At 41.5% G+C, this 19,483-nt stretch overlaps 3 protein-coding genes across 3 annotated transcripts; all 3 read left to right on the forward strand.

The window, feature by feature from the left end:
* The first annotated feature begins 209 nt into the window (after window positions 1–209).
* LOC129717221 (uncharacterized) lies at window positions 210–2,111 on the forward strand. The gene has a single exon (XM_055667076.1). It carries the CDS (start codon window positions 210–212, stop codon window positions 2,109–2,111), a length of 1,902 nt encoding a protein of 633 aa, XP_055523051.1.
* A 213-nt stretch (window positions 2,112–2,324) lies between these two features.
* Window positions 2,325–3,812, forward strand: LOC129717222 (uncharacterized). Its single transcript, XM_055667077.1, has one exon. It carries the CDS (start codon window positions 2,325–2,327, stop codon window positions 3,810–3,812), a length of 1,488 nt encoding a protein of 495 aa, XP_055523052.1.
* A 192-nt stretch (window positions 3,813–4,004) lies between these two features.
* Window positions 4,005–16,294, forward strand: LOC129717223 (uncharacterized). The gene is made up of 3 exons (XM_055667078.1): window positions 4,005–4,204; window positions 4,317–5,067; window positions 15,833–16,294. Exons 1-3 carry the CDS (start codon window positions 4,005–4,007, stop codon window positions 16,277–16,279), a joined length of 1,398 nt encoding a protein of 465 aa, XP_055523053.1. The 3' UTR covers window positions 16,280–16,294.
* The last annotated feature ends 3,189 nt before the right edge of the window (window positions 16,295–19,483 follow it).

Genomic DNA, 19,483 nt, shown 5'->3' on the forward strand with positions numbered 1-19,483 from the left:
CAAAGAAGAAGTGAAGTGAGAAGTTTCGAAATGCCGCTAAAACATTCACCAGTAAGAAATATGCTAGAAAATGAAAACCAAGTGGACCAACTGCAAGAAGGTCAGAATGTTCCACTTCTGAGTCGAAGCCGAGACAGTAATACTCCAACCGGACAACATTCAAGGTCCAATTCGTCGCTTCATTTCACGGATTCAATTGGGAGGAAGGAATGGAGCTGGAGTCGATGCGAAAATTGAAGGGCTTGTTCCGGCAGAGAGGACAGATCGAACAGAAGCTAGTGAGGACTCAGTTGACTTTGCGAACGCAGAGTAGTATGACGTTAGCCCAGTTGCAGTGCGCGGAGAAGAAACTAGTTGTAATCTACAGCGAGTTTAGCCACTTCCATAGTGAAATCATGGCCTTGATTCCTGATGAAGCATCGGATGAGCAAGATGAAATTTACTGCACTTTTGAGGATCGTCATACCGAGTTGTCGAATCACATCCAGAAAAGAATCAATGCTGCTACTCAAATGCAATCCGTGAGTTCATCTGTTTCCCCACAGGTTATTATTCAGCAGCAGCCGTTGAAAGCACCTATTCCTACATTTGACGGTAATTATGCTAATTGGCCAAAATTCAAGGCGATTTTCCAAGACCTGATGGCACAGTCCGGGGACTCAGAGGCATTAAAACTGTACCACCTAGACAAAGCATTGATTGGATCCGCAGCAGGTATATTAGATGCAAAAATAATCAACGAGGGTAATTATAAGCAAGCGTGGAAGGTGCTAACAGACCGTTACGAAAACACACGTGTGATCGTTGAGTCACACATTCAAGGATTGCTTACTCTTGAAAAAATGTCTAAAGCAACATTCAAAGAATTGGATGGCCTGCTAACTGAAGCAACCGGTCATGTTGAAGGCCTACGGTACCAAAAACAACAGTTAACGGGTATCTCCGAGCACATCGTGGTGCATCTTATCGTCAGTGCCTTGGATGATTCGACCCGCATGGCTTGGGAACGTACCCAGCAAAGAAGTGTGCTCCCGAAATACGAACAAACAATCTCCTTTCTCAAAACCAGTTGTCAAGTGCTGGAGCAGTGTGAATCGTCGCAAGCTTTCTCCCAACGAACCGCCGTAAAATCAAAAGTTTCACCAGTCAACAACAAAATGCCATCGCTAAAGACTAACGCAGTTACTTCAAGTTCCAGCAAGTCTTCAGGTTCCTGCCACTTTTGTGGAGGTTCACATCTTAACTTCCAATGTGAGGAATTCAAGCAGCTGACAGCAACTCAAAGGGCAGAAAAGGTTCGAGCAAAAGGTTTGTGCTTTAACTGCCTCCGGAAGAGACGTCAGTCCAAACAGTGCACGTCTAACAACACGTGTCGAAAATGCAGCCGCAAACATCACACCATTCTCCACGATGATGCTGAAAGGAACAGCAGTCAGGATTCAAAAGCTGACATTGCCGCGCCAAAGCAACCTGTCGCGAATAATCAACCAACTGTTGTTCAACCTTCTGTTTCGGTGGTGGATAAACCAGTATCCACTACATGCTCAAGCAATCACGTTTCAACATCAAAGACCGTCTTGCTATTGACTGCTGTCGTTCAAGCCATTGATGAACATAACCAGTCCCACCCTTGTCGAGTCCTACTTGACAGTGGGTCTCAAGTTAACTTCGTCACCGAGAAAATGGCAACCCGCCTCGGTTGTTCTAGAATGCCAGCAAATGTATCAATCACTGGAATCAATGCCCTGAGAAGTCTAGCTCGTGATAAGGTGTTCGTTAAATTCCAATCGAGCTACGGAGACTTTCAAGCCAACATCGCGTGTCTGGTTACAACCAAGGTACCTGGAACTATTCCTAACCGAACGATTGATTTCAGCTCCTGGGAACTTCCTGAAGGCATTCAACTCGCCGATCCACATTTCTTCCAGCCAGAAAGGGTTGACATGTTAATCGGGGGAGAGTTGTTCTTTGATCTACTGAAGCCCGATCAAATAAGTCTTGGTGACAATTTACCACAACTTCGAGACACTCATCTTGCATGGGTGGTAGCTGGAGTAATAAACGAGCCGTACATTTCGAATGCGGCTATTCAACACGTCAACCATGCTTAGATCGATTCCATCGAGGATATGATGCATCAATTTTGGAAGGTGGAGGAAGTACCAAACGCATCTCCATTTTTATCCGAATAACTGTCTTGTGAAGCCCATTTCCTGTCGACATACAAGCGCGATGCAACGGGTAGGTTTGTCGTAAAACTGCCGTTTAAAGAAAACCTCAACCGGTTGGATAGTTGCCGTTCTTTAGCACTCAAGCGATTCCTTATGTTAGAAAAACGATTGGAGCGTAATCCCGAGCTGAGGCAGCAATACAATGATTTCATAAGGGAGTATGAGGACCTCGGCCACTGCAGAGAAGTTAAGGAAGCTGAGGATCCAAGTAATATGGATACGTACTATCTGCCGCATCATGCAGTATTACGACCGTCAAGCTCAACCACGAAGTGCCGTGTCGTATTCGATGCTAGTGCCAAAATGGACCCATCAAAACTATCGCTCAATGAGGTTCTTCAAGCAGGACCAGTTGTACAGAATGGAATATTCTCTATTACGCTGCGATTCCGTAAGTACGCTTATGCATTTTCAAGCGATATAGAAAAAATGTACCGGCAAGTGTTCGTTGCGCCGGAAGAACGCCGATTCCTCCGATGCTTTTGGAGGTCCGACCCGTCACATCCATTAAGGGTTCTCGAGCTTAATACCGTTACTTACGGAACAGCTTGTGCGCCATACCAAGCAACAAGGTGTTTGGTACAACTTGCCAAAGAAGAAGGTTCCGAGTTTCCCATCGGCTCTCGAATCTTGACTGAGGACTTTTACGTTGACGATGCGCTTTCTGGCGCTAACACGTTGGAAGAAGCTCTCGAAAGCCAACGTCAATTAAAAGAACTGCTAACCAGAGGTGGTTTCCATATTCACAAATGGTGCTCCAATTCGGCAGAGTTTCTAGAGCACATTCCACCAGCCGACCGAGAAAGGAAGGTTCCTTTTTATGAGTACGGAGCAAATGAAGTAATAAAGGTGCTTGGATTGTTGTGGGATCCTGACGGCGACGTCCTCATGATAGCCAATCCGCCGAAATGTTCTTTTCAGGATGATAAGCTAGCCACGAAACGAATGATTTATTCCGAGGTGGCAAAATTGTTTGATCCACTCGGACTGTTTGCGCCAGTAATTGTCATGGCCAAACTGTTGGTACAGCAGCTTTGGAAAATATCAGCTGGATGGGACGATCCCATCGACGAAACCATCCGCGAAAATTGGGCTACTCTGCGCGCATCCCTTCCAGACCTTGGACGCATTCACGTTCTAAGGTGTGTTATGTTCCCGAATGCGATTGCATATGAGTTGCATGGTTTTTCCGATGCATCGAACGTGGCGTACGGTGCATGCGTCTACTTGAGAAGTATTTTCACCAATGGATCCGCCAACCTACGTCTTCTATGCAGCAAGTCAAAGGTTGCCCCATCAGACGATGTCTCCATTCCTCGTAAAGAGCTCTGTGCCGCTCATCTGCTTTCGAAATTGATCAGCCAGGTCGTTCCCGCACTTCAAATGAACTTTCGAGAAGTTGTTCTCTGGTCGGACAGCACCATTGTTCTGGCATGGCTGAAGAAACCGTTAGATCAACTTCAGACGTTCGTAAGGAATCGGATTGCTTTGATACGAAAGGATACCAATGAGTATCGATGGAGTTATGTTTGCTCGGCCAATAATCCCGCCGATATCGTTTCTCGAGGAAAGCTGCCATAAGATTTAAAACAAAATATTCTCTGGTTGAGCGGTCCAAGGTCCCTGTGTGAAGTAGAATATGACGTTGAAGACACCGAAGAGATTTTGGAGAATAATCTTCCCGAACTGAAAGTCCACGTCATAACCGTGTCAGCTCACGATTCGTTTCCATTCTTCGAAAAATTCAGTTCTTTTCGGAAAATCCAGCGCACCATGTGCTACGTTCTACGGTTTATTCGAAATTGCAAACGGCCAAAGTCTAATCGTGTGAAGCAAGTACATCTTTCCATCGAAGAACTACGTCAAGCATCCGAAGCAATCGTCAAGGCGATTCAACAAGCACATCTTGGGGACGAAATTAAGCGAGTGATTTCCAACCAAACATGCAAGCGTCTTGGTAACCTGCGTCCAGTGTATGAAAACGGTTTACTACGAGTTGGAGGGCGATTAGATCGCTCAGCCGTTTGCTGCAAAACATCAGTTAATACTTCCCGATAAAGATCCTGTAACGAAAAAACTCATTAGAACTTTGCATATGGAGCATCTTCACGTCGGCCAGGCCGGTTTGATCAGCATCATTCGTCAAAGGTACTGGCTTTTAAATGCTAAATCAACTGTGCGACAAGTAACACAATCGTGCGTTACATGTTTTCGAACAAAACCCGTTGAAACCAAACAGCTAATGGGAAATCTCCCTACCTCGAGAATTGTGCCATCACCACCGTTCGCAGTTACTGGCGTCGATTATGCCGGTCCATTCATGGTGAGGCAAGGTTCTTATCGTCCGAAGCTTGTTAAGTCCTACGTCGCAGTTGACGTATGTATGGCGACAAAGGCTGTACATTTAGAGATTGTGTCCGACTTAACAACGGATGCCTTCTTGGCGTCTTTGAAACGGTTCATTAGTCGGAGAGGAATGGTGCAGCAAATTCACTCAGACAATGCGACCAACTTTCATGGAGCAAGCAACCAACTGCACGAGTTGTACCGACAGTTTCAGAATCAACAAGAGGTGAAGAAAATCCAGCAGTTTTGTGAAGTACGCGAGATACAGTGGCATTTCATCCCACCAGACGCATCAGAGTTCGGTGGTCTCTGGGAAGCGGCGGTCAAGGCGACGAAAACTCACCTGAAGCGAGTCGTAGGGAATGCAAACCTCACTTACGAAGAAATGGCAACCATTCTAGCCGAAATAGAAGCCATTTCAAATTCTCGTCCGTTGTTCAGTTTGTCCAACGATCCTGCCAATCCACAGGTTATAACACCAGCTCATTACCTTGTGACGTCACACCCCGCGCAGAAAATACCTTATGTTCCGTCACGCAGAATTTTGTGATACGGTACATTTTAGCTTAGTCCGAAAGACAGTAAACCTTCCGTTGAAAGAAATGAAAAACAGGTAGAGTGTAGAACCAGGACACGGCCGCCTGTCGTTGTCCCCTAAAACAAGATCATTTGTAAAGAAAGCGGGAAAGATCTTGAAGAAAGACCGCGAACGGTTCTGCTAAGCAAACGTTGGCGAAACATTTGGTTTCCTTGACAGAGGACCGCGTACGGCTCTGTCAACATACTAGGTATCAACAGATTATGCAACAGGCGGCAAAGAACTTCGCGCAGCCTTCTGCTGTGCTACAGGCAAACAAACCGAATAAAATAAACAAGTTTTGTGTTGTAAACAAAACAGAAGTCGCCGGTTCAACGGTGTTGATGCTCTCGCATGCGTTCTATCGTACATGCGGTACTAGATTATAAGATAAGAGCTTAAGGTAAATGGTAAACCGAGAGTGGAGAAAGTCTCTCTCTCTGAGTTACCGGCAGGGTATATTTAAGCAGTGATGTACAGAATAAAAGTTAATTAATTATCATCAGCTCAAAACTGGCGTTTTAATTCCGCGCCGGCTGCGCGTACAGGGTTTTCTGGAGAAAGTCCTGGTAGGTTATACCCAGGATATAGGTATACCTACACATGTGGTGACAGCGGTGGGATATGGTTTCTAGGAAAGGAAACGGACCACGCGAGGTAAAAAAGAGTCAAAAGAAGCTTAAGTATAAGTAGTGTTCGATAACGGTAAAAAGCGCGATAAAATAGTTCGAAGTATAAATTGTGTAACGTTGAACGAAAGTGGATATTGTGCAACGAGAACTAAAAGTGTTAGAGAAAAAAATTGTGCACGCGAAACAGGAAAAAACAGCAAAAAAATAGTGAGGAAGAACATTGGCTACAAACTTTTATAGTGTTAAAAACAAATTTGGTTCGCGCTTGAAGAAAAAAAAATGTAAAAGTGGTTTATAGTGATAAAGAAGCAACATAAAACAAGAGGAAGAAAAATAATATGATCAAGTAAACAATTGTACAATAATAATACGAGTAAAGACGAAGTGAAAAATTATTGAGAATGGACAAGAACACAAGTGCGAAGCTGTTGTTGTGTGTGATAAGGATTTTCTTTACCAGTGTGTAAAAAGTGTGAAAAAGTGTTGGAAGAAATCTAACATTACGCGAACTCGATTTATTTGTTTTTTTTTTTCCTTCAGACGAATCTGTCGCAACAGGGGATAAATTTTAACCGGTAAGTTCTTGATTTTCTTCTCTATAACAAAAAAGGTTCATTCATTTCGCCCAAAAATAATGTGACTCCGTACCAGCGAAATAAACTAGTTGACATTTGCACGACCTGACTAATTAAATAGCAGTGCCTGCGGCAACACCGATGGCAAAGACGAATTGTAGAACGCAAACAGACAGAGTTACGCACATGGAACTCACCTTAATTGTTCTGAAAAAGAGTTTTAGCCCACTGGTAGCCATACAGCAAGTATGAAAATTGGGAGCTACGCTATCGTTAGCGATATAAAAAGAGCGTGAGAGCCTCTGCGATCGCGTCTTTACTTATACAGTATAGTAGCATATTCTAGAATGCTTGTCGTCCCGTTCTTATGCCACCAGGTTGAATAGGTGACGTATTTTACAGTGTTATTGCGATCAGCTGTGCCAGGCACGGTCAAGGTCGCGGTTTGTATGCAGTAATTTTAATGGCCGTTGGTAGATCGTGCTGCTGGCATAAGCAAAACGATTCAGTAGCGGTGAAATGTTTAGTAGGTCAAAGAAAAAAGTAAATCAATAAGCGCAACGCGCGCGGCGATACAATTAAATATCCGCCGGGGGGAAATGTTAACAGACAGCAAAAATATGTTATGATGAATGTTGTCGTAAGGAGACAGATGTTGCAATATTCTTATGAAACAGCTCTTAACGCCATCTAATTTGAACATTTACACTTTTAGATTAGTTGTAAAATTGGTTCAATTACACTATAAAAAATGACTATTTTATCTCAGACATGTTGGGGTAAAAATAATATTAAAATAATTGTTTGATTGATTAACAGAAATAAACATTGAACTATAAAAAAATGACTATTTTATCTCAGACATGTTGGGGTAAAAATATTATTAAAATAATTGTTTGATTGATTAACAGAAATAAACATTGAAGCTTTAACACCAAATGGTTCGAAACTTGGTGTTCAGATTTTTTGATGGCGCGACGAAGAAATTAGAGTCGGTCACGCTACGTTATCACATCTGGTCAACAGAATCGTTGGTGATACCTAGGAAAAAGAGGAAGAAGGCCACATAAGCCTTTTATTGTAGTAGTATTTATTCTGCCCTTATAGTATTTATTCCGCAGTACCTTTTATTTTTTTTTTTTCAAGAAATATATATAAAATTTTATATTCATAATGGAGTACATGTTTCCAAAAGCAGATGCCATGCAGTGCATCCCAGAATTTGATGGATCGCTAGACGGACTAGAAGCGTTCGTTTATCATATCGAGCATTTTGCTCGGGAGATACCAGAAGGAGTATCACACGCTCCACTGGTTTATATTATTCTATTGAAACTAAAAGGCAGAGCTGCTGCCGCAATACATAGAATTAACGCAAATGCTTGGCCACAGGTTAAGCAGAATTTATTAAAGGAATTTGGGGATATTATACGCATCGAGGCAGTTATAAATCAAGTAGAAACATTGAAACAGGATGCGAATGAGACCTTTCCTGATTATAAAAAGAGGATATTGAAAATTAAGGAGCAAATCGACTCCTACGAAACTAATTGTACGAAGTCATGCATGATAGTTAGTCTTCGATTACATTTTATGGCGGGTTTGTGTGACACCGCATTGAAAGAAGCTGCTCAAGGTAAACGAGCATTGAAGTTAGAAGAGCTGCTAGACGACTTAGAGGATTACTACCATGAGCGTTATCACATCGCGGAAATAGAAAACAGAATACAGGGCCTAGAATGGGTCGAAAGACAGCGCGATGCGCTTAGACAATTTGATAGTAGCAGAAATATTTTCACAATTAATAACGAAGACGCTAATTGAAGCAACAGCCGCCTGGGAAGAAATGAATATTATAATCACAAAAATAGGGATAGAATAATCTACAAGCAAAACAATTATGACAATATATGTAGATCTAGCGACGGTAATCGATACAATTACAGTTATCGCACCGCACGTTCATGTCGGCGGAGTCAAAAGGGCTACGCCACTGGTTGGAAATATAATTATTACGGTCAAAATGGACCAACTGATAGAAGGTACAGGAATTCGTATACCCGGATGCCTCAGAAAATGCTTATGGTAGCCAACATTAATGAAAGAAGTAGTAATTCGCAAAAAGAAGGTATTTTGGATCCTGTTGCACAGGAATATTTTAACGAGGATTTAGCAGAAATTTGCGAAGATGTTGACTGGCGGAGATGTACCGATGAGCCCAGCAATATAAAAATAGCCGATTGGAGGACCGCATGCAATCACATAAGAGACAACAGTGCTTGTGTGGCTAAGCGAGTATATTACGATGTCAGAGGGTACTTAATGTTAACCCTACTGGCTAAGCAGAATGTCAAATTTACGTTGAACCTGATCTTAGATACAGGTGCATCTGCGAATATAATTAATGCACGCATTGTGAATCTTTTGAATGTACCGGTAAATACACAGGACGTAACCACTTTTGGAGGTATCGGCCAAGACATTGTGCGTACCTCAGGTACAATTATGTTGGATTTAATAGTCGGAGACTTTTTGATCCCGACGCAATTTCATATATTAGAAAATTTGCCAAGCGACGGATTAATCGGCGCAGAATTCTTAAAGAAGCATACGCTTCAAATAGGAAATAATTTTGATTACATAGTGTTCAAGAAACACGGAAACAGAAGTCCCGACGACTTGAGTCCGTGGAGTATGCCCAAAGACGAAGTCCTTAGTCAACATGTTTATGTGGCAGCCAGAAATAGAGTTATGGTGCAGAACGAATTGCGAGATACTAGCAACACAGCCCGCAATGAGGCTGACGTAGACAAAAACGAAATAAATAGAGAGCACCAAACATATCGAAATGAAGAGCCGAAGAACAATTTTCTTGACTCGAAGAATACTATAATGCCCGAGTTGGACCTAGACTCGAGGCTTGACTATGACCTGTTGGAGCACAAGCTGACACCAGAGTCAAAAGGAAATGCAAGAATTGAAAAACTACGGCAAGTGCTGAATTTGGCGCACTTGCCTGATAGAGAATTCAGGACAGTGAAGAATATGGTCGAAAGCTATGCGGATATATTCTTTTTCGAGGGCGACAAGTTAACTACTACTGACGCCGCCGTACACACGATAGAAACTTCATCGGAGGTGCCTATTAATAAACGACAATATAGATTTCCGGAGGCCACGAAACGACACATTAATAAAGAAATCGAGGAAATGAGGGTGCAGGGAATTATTAGGCCCAGCACTAGTCCCTGGAATGCACCGGTGTTATGTGTACCAAAAAAAACGGATGCTGACGGTAATAAAAGATACAGAATTGTGGTAGACTTTAGATCATTGAACGAAGTTACCAAGCCGTTTGTATACCCAATACCTCTTATAAATGAGATATTGGATAATGTTGGAGGAGCAAAATATTTCTCCTCAATTGATTTAAAATCGGGGTTCTATCAAGTCCCGATAGACCGCCGAGATGCGGCTAAGACGGCGTTTTCCACTCCCAAAGGCCACTTCGAATTCACACGGATGCCGATGGGGTTAAAGAACAGCCCCTCAACATTCCAAAAACTTATGAATACTGTTCTCTTTGAGATAGGGGACGTGAAAGCTTTTGTCTACCTCGATGATATTATAGTTTTCGGTGACACTATCACCGACCATAATGATAACTTGCGAAAAGTATTACAAGCTTTGCGCAAACATAACTTAAAAATAGAACCATCTAAGTGTCAGTTTTTGAAAAAGGAACTGGAGTATTTGGGTCATGTCGTTAATGAAGAAGGCATAAAACTCACCAATGCAAATATTAAGGCCATTCAAAGCCTTAAGCCACCCACAAACGTAAAAGGTATAAGGTCATTTCTGGGAACAGTAAATTTTTACGGGAAGTTTATCCCCAACATCGCGGAGAAGCGCAAGCCGCTGAATGATTTGTTGAAGAAAGACGCTAAATTTGTGTGGGGGAAAAAATGTCAGGAAGCGTTCGAATTCCTTAGAAACGCGCTGATTACAGAGCCAGTTTTAGTCCGGCCAGATTATCAAGACACTTTTGTTATTACGACAGACGCTAGCAATTATGCTATTGGAGCCGTCTTGTCGAATGAAAAATCCATGCACAGGCCGATCGCGTTCGCGAGTCGTGCACTTGTAGGTGCAGAGACCAGATATCATATCATAGAAAAGGAACTATTGGCGATTGTATGGGCCATAGAATATTTCAAACATTACATTTTTGGTCAAAAGTTTATCGTTTACACGGACCACAGACCACTTATAGCTATTTGGAGGCTCAAAGAGACATCTCCAACGCTGACAAGATTGAGACTAAAGTTGCAGGGTTTGGAATGCAGCATCAGGTATAAACAAGGTAGCGAAAATATAGTCGCCGATTTTTTGTCACGTTTATCAGATGGGACGTGTCAGGGGCAAGAAAGTTCACCCCACAGGCAGATAGCCATGATTACGCGCCAGCAGAAACGCCTGCTAGAGCAGCAGAAGAACGCTTCGGATGATTTGAACGGCACAATACAAGATTTGAGTGCAATAGACATTGCGGACATCGCTGAGGACGAGGATGAGCAACAACTCGTCAACATTTCATATGATGACTTTTCACAGGCATTATCAAATGACCTGATACCAAGTGAGACGGTGGAAGTCTCGAAGAGAATATTGGACGAGAGGAATATCGAAGCTCGTCTTGTCATTTTGAACAGCCGGACGGCGTACAGAGAACTTCAGACACTGTATCAGCTGTCACAAGGACTGAAGGACTACGTAGAGGATGGTGTACTCAAATTTAAAGACAAGAAGGTAGGCGGTTTCATAGTAGACGGCAGCGAAAGTTCATTAATCGATTGCCGGAAATTTTTTTCACAATTTTAAGATAGCTTCAATAAGAGCCCCACGGGAGTAAAGGCAGCCGGGGTCATTCACCTAATATCATTCAGAAAAATCAAGCAACAGGAAGTTCTGCAAATGATTCAGTTCCTAGCGGGTAAGCTAGAAAAACAAATAGTATTATATAATGCTAATAGCGAGCGTACAGTAATTGCGCCAGATCAAGTGGAAACAATTTTAAAGGAATTTCACGATGCACCCTTAGGAGGGCACGTAGGAGCGCGACGAATGCGCCAAAGAATTGGCACACTTTTTACGTGGGCTACGATGAAACGGGATATCGAGAACTACGTTCGGCAGTGTGATTCCTGCCAAAAGAACAAAATTGGAAGATCAAACAAGATACCGATGCAGATCACCACGACCGCATCGGAGCCATTTGAGAAATTATACATGGATATAGTAGTATTACCCGAGTCCGACTTAGGAAATCGTTATGGTCTGGTCATGCAGGACGACCTAACTAGATATTTAACTGTCGCACCTATGGAAAACCAAGAAAGCCAGACGGTAGCGAGGACTTTTGTAGAGAATTATATTTGCAAATTCGGCGTGCCGTTGGAGTTAGTTACAGATAACGGTGCGAATTTTGTAAGCACACTCATGAAAGATGTGTGCAAAATTTTGAAAATTAAGAAAATAACGACGAGTCCGTACCACCCACAAGCAAATTTGGTGGAAAGATCTAATCGGGAGTTAAAAACTTACCTAAGGCAATTTATTGGCGGAAAACCGCACACGTGGGATAACTTACTCCCATTTTTTACGTTTCAGTATAATACTTCAGTAAACTCATCAACGGGGTACACTCCTTTCGAATTGTTGTATGGACGTACAGCACGCATTCCCAACTCCATTTACAAGCGGAATGGAGTGGACAATTTGACATATGAAACATATACACAAGAGATGAAAAACATATTTTTTGACCTCCACGCGAACGCGAAGGCCAACCTAAAGGATTCAAAAGAAAAGCGCAGGCAAGTTTATGACAGAAAGGCAAATGAATGGCAGCCCATGTATGGCGATTTAGTTTTAGTGAAATCAGTCCCGACAGGATCAGGTCAAAAGCTCCAGAATATGTGGAGAGGACCTTATGAAGTAGTGGAATTCCCAAGTGAAATGACCACAGTAATCAAAAACGGAAACCGTTTAGAGAAAGTTCATAATAACCGACTTAAACGATATTATGACTGATTATACGAACTTAAACTATGTTATAAAATAAAATGAAATAAAATAGGTTATAGTAGCAAGCACCTAAAGCTGTATGAAATAGTATACTGAAATAAAATGACGTGAAGAAATATGAATAGGCCCCGATATTATGGAAAGCTTTTGATGGACAAGTGTCAAAAGGGCGTGACGTTTACTTGGGGAAAGACGTGGTTGAATTTATAGACAAAAAAAATAACCTATCGTGTGGGAACACAGAAAACAGAAGTAAATAATACACAGGCAACGCTTTTACATAAAATGCGAATTTAACATGGGATAGATTGACAGAGTACAGATGACCCCGTTAGTGCGAGGCAGACGTAGGAAAAAATGGCCAATGGCCCGATAAAAGACGGACGGGAAGTAACAATGAGGGCGATTGTAAGGAGTTAAAAGAATTTAGAACAGCATTTGTTTGTAAAAATGCAAATGTTAACATGGGAAAAATATATAGTGAATATGAGAACGGGGTTTGATTAATTAAAAATGGCTAATGGCCCAATGAGAGAAGAAAACCGATTAATGAAGTATTGGAGATGACCTAAATAACGAACGACAATAAAACTAGGAGAGACTTTGGACAAGAAGGCTAAACCATCCAGACGAGGGGACTACTGGCGTTAAAAGATTCCACCTATCTATTGTAAGTTAAGATTGGGCGAGTGGAAACAACGGGAGTGACTACCCGGAACGATTGAGATGAATGCGTATCAGGTGAACGGACAAGGGAGTTGTCAACCCAGTATGAATGGAAGTGCGAAATTTTTTCTTTTATTTCCTAACCTTCTTATCTTTCAGGAATCACTAGCAACAGGTAGACGCACCTTCGAAGGGTAGGGGGAGAGGTATTATGCAGACTACTGCATATCAGGCGAAGTGTAAGTAGAACGTAAGTATGACGGACTGAGACAGCAGTATCATAATTAAAGTGGCCTACAGAGTTTTTGTAAATCGGATAAAAGAATTGTAAATCCGATAAAAGAAAAGAAAAAGTTGCTATGAGAAAGAGAAATGTTTTAATGAAAAGAAAAAGAGCCACGACGGGCAACAGAGGTTGACAAAAAAAAAACACACCTAATGAAAAGAAAAAGAGCCACGACGGGCAACAGAGGTTGACAAAGAAAAAAAAACGCACAAGAATTAGAAAAAGATTTTTTTTTTGTAAATCGGATTGAGTTCAAGTGAAAAAAATAATTGTGAAGTAAAAATTCGTTGAGAATGAATAATGTAGACGTTGATTAACCAATAGCATCCGATATAATCAAGAGAAAAATATATTGTACACTTTAGTAGGAAAAGAAAAATTATGTTAACCGAAGAAAAAGAAAAACGGGCATAGTGTTTAAGTAGAAGATTAGAAGATATAATAGAACATAAGAGCCCGTACGCGTGTGAAATTAATTTTAAACAGCAAGTGGAAAAAATTAACGGAAAAAAAAATTGATGAAAGAATGGCAAAAAAATAAATGCACCACTTGCTAAGTAGGGCAACTAGCATCTAAGAATTGACAACGAGACGAGTTCCCGATCATCGAAGACGACCGAGGTGATTACAACGGATGCTGAGATGGGGGCATACCATAATGCCCAGTATGACGCGAAAAGGGAAGCAGACGGTTGTGAGGGGAGTTGAACGGCGGGTGTCTATGGTCGAGATGGAGGTAAAGCCAAACGTTATTACCAAGAGGAGACGAGCAGTATCCAGTTTTTGATCCCTGAAGAGGTTAGATGTGCAACAGAACTCAATCAATGCGGCTCAAACCAGAATCGAGACTTCAGCGCGAAGACGAATACAGCAAACTACACAGCGAAGGGCGTAATAATTTGTTCCAAATATATATTACTCATTGAGAGTTATTGACTTCCACAAATGAGGATTCGAGGTCAAAGCCAAACAAGCAAAATGACGCTATAAAATTTTGCTCGTGTTTAATCAACTATGGTCTTTACGCACTACGCTTTGAAAATGTGCACACATGCTAGCGGGTAATCGGACACCCCGCGCAGACAGTTAAAGATGATAAACCAAGTGACTGCATTATGCAACAGAGCCAGTGGCAATCGCAAATCTTTTCGCCACACGGCGCATAACAATACTATAAGCCAAACAAAAATACAGCCGTTCTATGCCAAAGGGACACGGCTAACCCAACATTGAAGTTCAACAACACACTCTGAACAATCGTAAAACAACCAGCTAAACTGCAGTCTTAATTAAAATGCAATGGTAATCGTTAAACTAGTGTAAATAACCCGATGAAGCCTTAGAGATGAGTTTGCACCACAACCAACCGATGAGAACCTCTACTGTTAGACGCACCCTCCCGTTTCAAACCCCCTGCAACCCGGCGCTTGAACACGACAGCTAAACAGCAGATATCTTCACGACGCAGCGCATCAGGCGAGCAAGCAATTGTTAATTTTAAATAAGGAAAATGTCATGTATGATAATGTAAACTCAAAACGGTGCTACAGTTTTGAATAACAGAATTTCATCTGCCAGAGAAAAAAAAAACATATTATAAAAAAAACAACGGTGTATATAGTTGCATAAAAACGCGAGAATAATTGTAATAAAAAAGAGAAAAACACACCTATCGGCCATCAGAACAGACCATGTGACCATTATCTCTTCTAGATAATGGCCAACTAGGCGGGGTGGCAGATGTGACGTCACACCCCGCGCAGAAAATACCTTATGTTCCGTCACGCAGAATTTTGTGATACGGTACATTTTAGCTTAGTCCGAAAGACAGTAAACCTTCCGTTGAAAGAAATGAAAAACAGGTAGAGTGTAGAACCAGGACACGGCCGCCTGTCGTTGTCCCCTAAAACAAGATCATTTGTAAAGAAAGCGGGAAAGATCTTGAAGAAAGACCGCGAACGGTTCTGCTAAGCAAACGTTGGCGAAACATTTGGTTTCCTTGACAGAGGACCGCGTACGGCTCTGTCAACATACTAGGTATCAACAGATTATGCAATAGGCGGCAAAGAACTTCGCGCAGCCTTCTGCTGTGCTACAGGCAAACAAACCGAATAAAATAAACAAGTTTTGTGTTGTAAACAAAACAGAAGTCGCCGGTTCAACGGTGTTGATGCTCTCGCATGCGTTCTATCGTACATGCGGTACTAGATTATAAGATAAGAGCTTAAGGTAAATGGTAAACCGAGAGTGGAGAAAGTCTCTCTCTCTGAGTTACCGGCAGGGTATATTTAAGCAGTGATGTACAGAATAAAAGTTAATTAATTATCATCAGCTCAAAACTGGCGTTTTAATTCCGCGCCGGCTGCGCGTACAGGGTTTTCTGGAGAAAGTCCTGGTAGGTTATACCCAGGATATAGGTATACCTACACAACCTCATAGGTCGACCGTTGTCTGCACCAGCTGAGCCATCTTTAGAAGACACCAAGGTGAGCCGACTCGATAGATGGCAACATCTCCAGCTCATGCGTGAGCATTTTTGGCGAGCGTGGTCAAGGGACTACCTTAATTCTCTCCAACCACGTAAGAAGAATACCAGAGCAACGTCGAACGTTCGACCTGGCATGGTCGTTCTTCTCCACGATAAGACGCAACCTCCGCTCAGCTGGAAACTGGGCAGAATCACCGGAGTGTATCCTGGTGACGACGGCTTAGTGCGAGCCATTGACGTATTTTCCAACGGAGCAACATACCGTCGTCCAATCAACAAGGTCTTGATAATTCCAATCGAGGACAACATCTGCTCTGCCCCGGTCTTTTTTGTTGATACGAAGTTTCAACCCGGGGGGAGAATGTTCCATCCGTCACGACAGCAACAATAAGAACGCGAATACATAGACAAGGCAAATTGAGTACGTACATCCCTCTCTACCTAGCAGCTTGATGGAGTGAGCACCGATTCATCGATGCTATTCGGGTTATTCGCGTTGAAAGAGATTTTAAAGGCTGTTCGCACCTACGTGAACACTCATATGTAATTGTCAAAATGTGCGTGATGACAAAAGCAAAAATATTTCCTTCCTTCTTTTTCGCATGCAAAAACCAAACAAATATCAGCAACACCGTCAACGCGAATTCCCATTCATTCTATGTACGACCATTGAAGTGTTCAGTTCGTAGTTCGCGCGATCAAATTTAAATTTAAAGCTAATAAAGATAGTTTGCTAAGTGTAAATCACGTGTATTCCATCGATCGATCAACCGTATACAGTCCACTCTAAACTAATCCGGCCAGGGAATCGTGAACAACTTTTTAGTGTCACGGGTTTCACGTTTCTAACCCACGTCTTATGGTCCATTGATGTGGAACAGGTATTAAACGGTTCAACATGGGAATACATAAAATTAATATTTTCTATGCGAAATAAGTGATTTTATCATATCAATGTACATAGACCATTCTAACTTCATATATATATATATATATTTCACTGGAATCCTCGAATCGTTTCGGAACAGAGTGGTCAATGTACACAAATCTAGTAGGTACATAACAAAGAAAATGACGTTAACCCTCTCTTTACCATGGTTGCTCTAGAGCACCACAAGTTTGGATGTGTGTATCGTTACGAATTATTTAGCAATCTCGCTCAAATTTCGAAAATATATTCTTGCAGACCTAACTTATGTTCCAGCAAAAAATTATCCAAAAATGTACAGTCAATAATTTATTAGAGTATCAAACATTTGAAAAAGTGCCGTTTTTTTAATCGAAAAATAATTCAATATTTTCAATTGTTCATGAGCCATCACCATTCTATTGTTGATCCGTGCAAAAAACATTTTCTTATTGATTAGGTGTCACAACACTCCTTAAAACAAATTGTAGTCATTTTTTCCATTATAATCAAGTTTTATGAATGCTCAAACCTTGGTGCACCAGAGCACCACTGGGTGAATAACAACAAAAATGAAGTTGTTCCCAACACGTTTGAAAACTCAGAATTATAGTTCAAAGTGCTGTTTTCTAAAGAGTGACTGAAATAGCACATCGATGCCTTCTTGTTTCGCATTCTTCATCATAAATAAACATCATCTCGCGAAGTGAAAACTTAAAATGGCTGATGGCGAAGCGGATTTTTTCGGTTTTTCAGACCAAGACGATGATGACGAGGTTTTCAGAGGACTCCGCGTGGCGGACATCGGCCATGTTTCGAAACAAATTCCGAAAACATTGTTGAGTGTGAAGAAACTCGATGGTATACTATTAATTTCATTGTTTTTCTTTTTCACTCTCATATTTTATGCTGCAGGTTCTTCATCTGAAATAAGGCACGCAATTACCATCGAAGGAGATGTCTCGGAAGAAGAAAAACTCTGTGCATCGGACGAAGAGGATGAAATTAATATGTTCGATATCGAAAACGATCAAGAGTTTGATGAAAATTTGGACTCCTCTGAAGTTGAAGAGCAGCCATTGCGTTCAGAAAAAAGACCAGTAATCAAACGAAATCGAAAACGCCCCATGACACGTTCAAAAATACAAAAGTTGAAACCACCACGATGGGACAGTTTGCTTGACATTAGTTTGGATCCGCCTATTTGTACTGTTGAGGTAACTCTGGCTCCTCCAAAACCTCTATCTGCTGCTAAATATTTTCAGGAGCTTTTTGATGCTGATATAATTCGAAATATGACTGAACAATCAAACCTATATGCGGAACAAAAAAATCAATCGCTTGACGTCACTGTACAGGAAATGGAACAATTCATTGGAATGCTCCTTTTGATGGGTATCCATAAAACACCTTCCTACACTATGAATTGGGGATCATCAACACGATATTGTCCGATCGCAGTTGTTATGCCCCGAAATCGATTTCAGCAGATTAAACGACATTTACATTTTAACGATAATACCGAAATGAAAAAACGAAACAAGGATGGATATGATAAACTTTTCAAAATTCGGCTTTTTGTTGATGCCATCCGATCAAACTTTTTGAAAATTGATCCATTACCGGATCAATCAATCGATGAAATCATGGTTCCTTCTAAAGCCAATTCACCACTTCGTAAGTACATCAAAAATAAACCTCACCGTCTTGAAATACTTATTAAAGCAAGAGCCAGTAAGGATGGAATTGTACATGACTTTGAAATATATACCGGAAAGTCACCACGCTTTTCCGAAGGCACTTGGGGTGTAAGTGGAGACAAAGTTCTCTAGTTAATTAAAACACTACCCTACCCCTACATCGAAATTTGCGGATCTATGCGGGCAACTGGTTTTCCTCCTACGCTTTATGCTTGGGACTGAAACGAATCGGATTTCAATACACTGGAACCATTCGTCAAAGTCGTATTCCAGGGATTTCATTGTTGCCAGATCAGGAAATGAAAGCAAAAGGCCGCGGATCCCACGACGCACGAACATCATCCGATAGTATAGTCGTAGTAAAATGGTATGATAACAAGCCGATTCATTTGATATCCACCTTTAGCGGAATCGAACCAAAAGAGGTTATTCAGCGATGGTCAGCTTCAGATAAGAAATATGTATCCATCAATCGTCCTTCCATTGTTAGGAAATACAATGAAAATATGGGTGGAATAGATTTGAGCGACTATTTAGTGGCACTATACCGTACCGACATTGGCACTAAAAAATATCACTTGCTAGATGTGTGTGTGTGTGTGTGTGTGTGTGTAGTAAATGCTTGGTTACAATACCGACGTCACGTCGATACGCGACTTGATGAAACCAGAATTACGTTGCTGGACTTTCGTATCGAAATTGCAAATTGGCTCATTCAGCGTGGAAAACAAATAGTAAAGCGTAGTGGTCGACCCCTGAAACAGATGCCTGTGGTGTTGCTCACTGGTCTGTAGCATGTGACGAGCGATCACGTTGTTACCATTATGATTCTCGTAACCATTTCACATATTTCTGTTGCTCGAAATGTGGAGTGCCGTTATGCCTTTTAAGAGACCGTAATTGCTTCACAGCATATCATACATAATATAAAATATTATTCCGTTCAGTTTTATTAACTTTTTATAAGATATCTAGACAAAATAAAGTT

This window comes from Wyeomyia smithii, chromosome 1 (genome assembly GCF_029784165.1).
Source record: "Wyeomyia smithii strain HCP4-BCI-WySm-NY-G18 chromosome 1, ASM2978416v1, whole genome shotgun sequence".
Lineage (NCBI taxonomy): Eukaryota > Metazoa > Arthropoda > Insecta > Diptera > Culicidae > Wyeomyia > Wyeomyia smithii.

Excerpts from the sequence above, each read along its gene's own strand:
- LOC129717221 (XM_055667076.1), top strand. The coding sequence starts at position 210 with ATGGAGCTGGAGTCGATGCGAAAATTGAAGGGCTTGTTCCGGCAGAGA.
- LOC129717222 (XM_055667077.1), top strand. The coding sequence starts at position 2,325 with ATGTTAGAAAAACGATTGGAGCGTAATCCCGAGCTGAGGCAGCAATAC.
- LOC129717223 (XM_055667078.1), top strand. The coding sequence starts at position 4,005 with ATGTGCTACGTTCTACGGTTTATTCGAAATTGCAAACGGCCAAAGTCT. Across the intron at positions 4,205-4,316 it reads CTTGGTAACCTGCGTCCAGT|AACTTTGCATATGGAGCATC; the intron begins GTATGAAAACGG and ends AAAACTCATTAG. Across the intron at positions 5,068-15,832 it reads TTATAACACCAGCTCATTAC|CTCATAGGTCGACCGTTGTC; the intron begins CTTGTGACGTCA and ends TACCTACACAAC.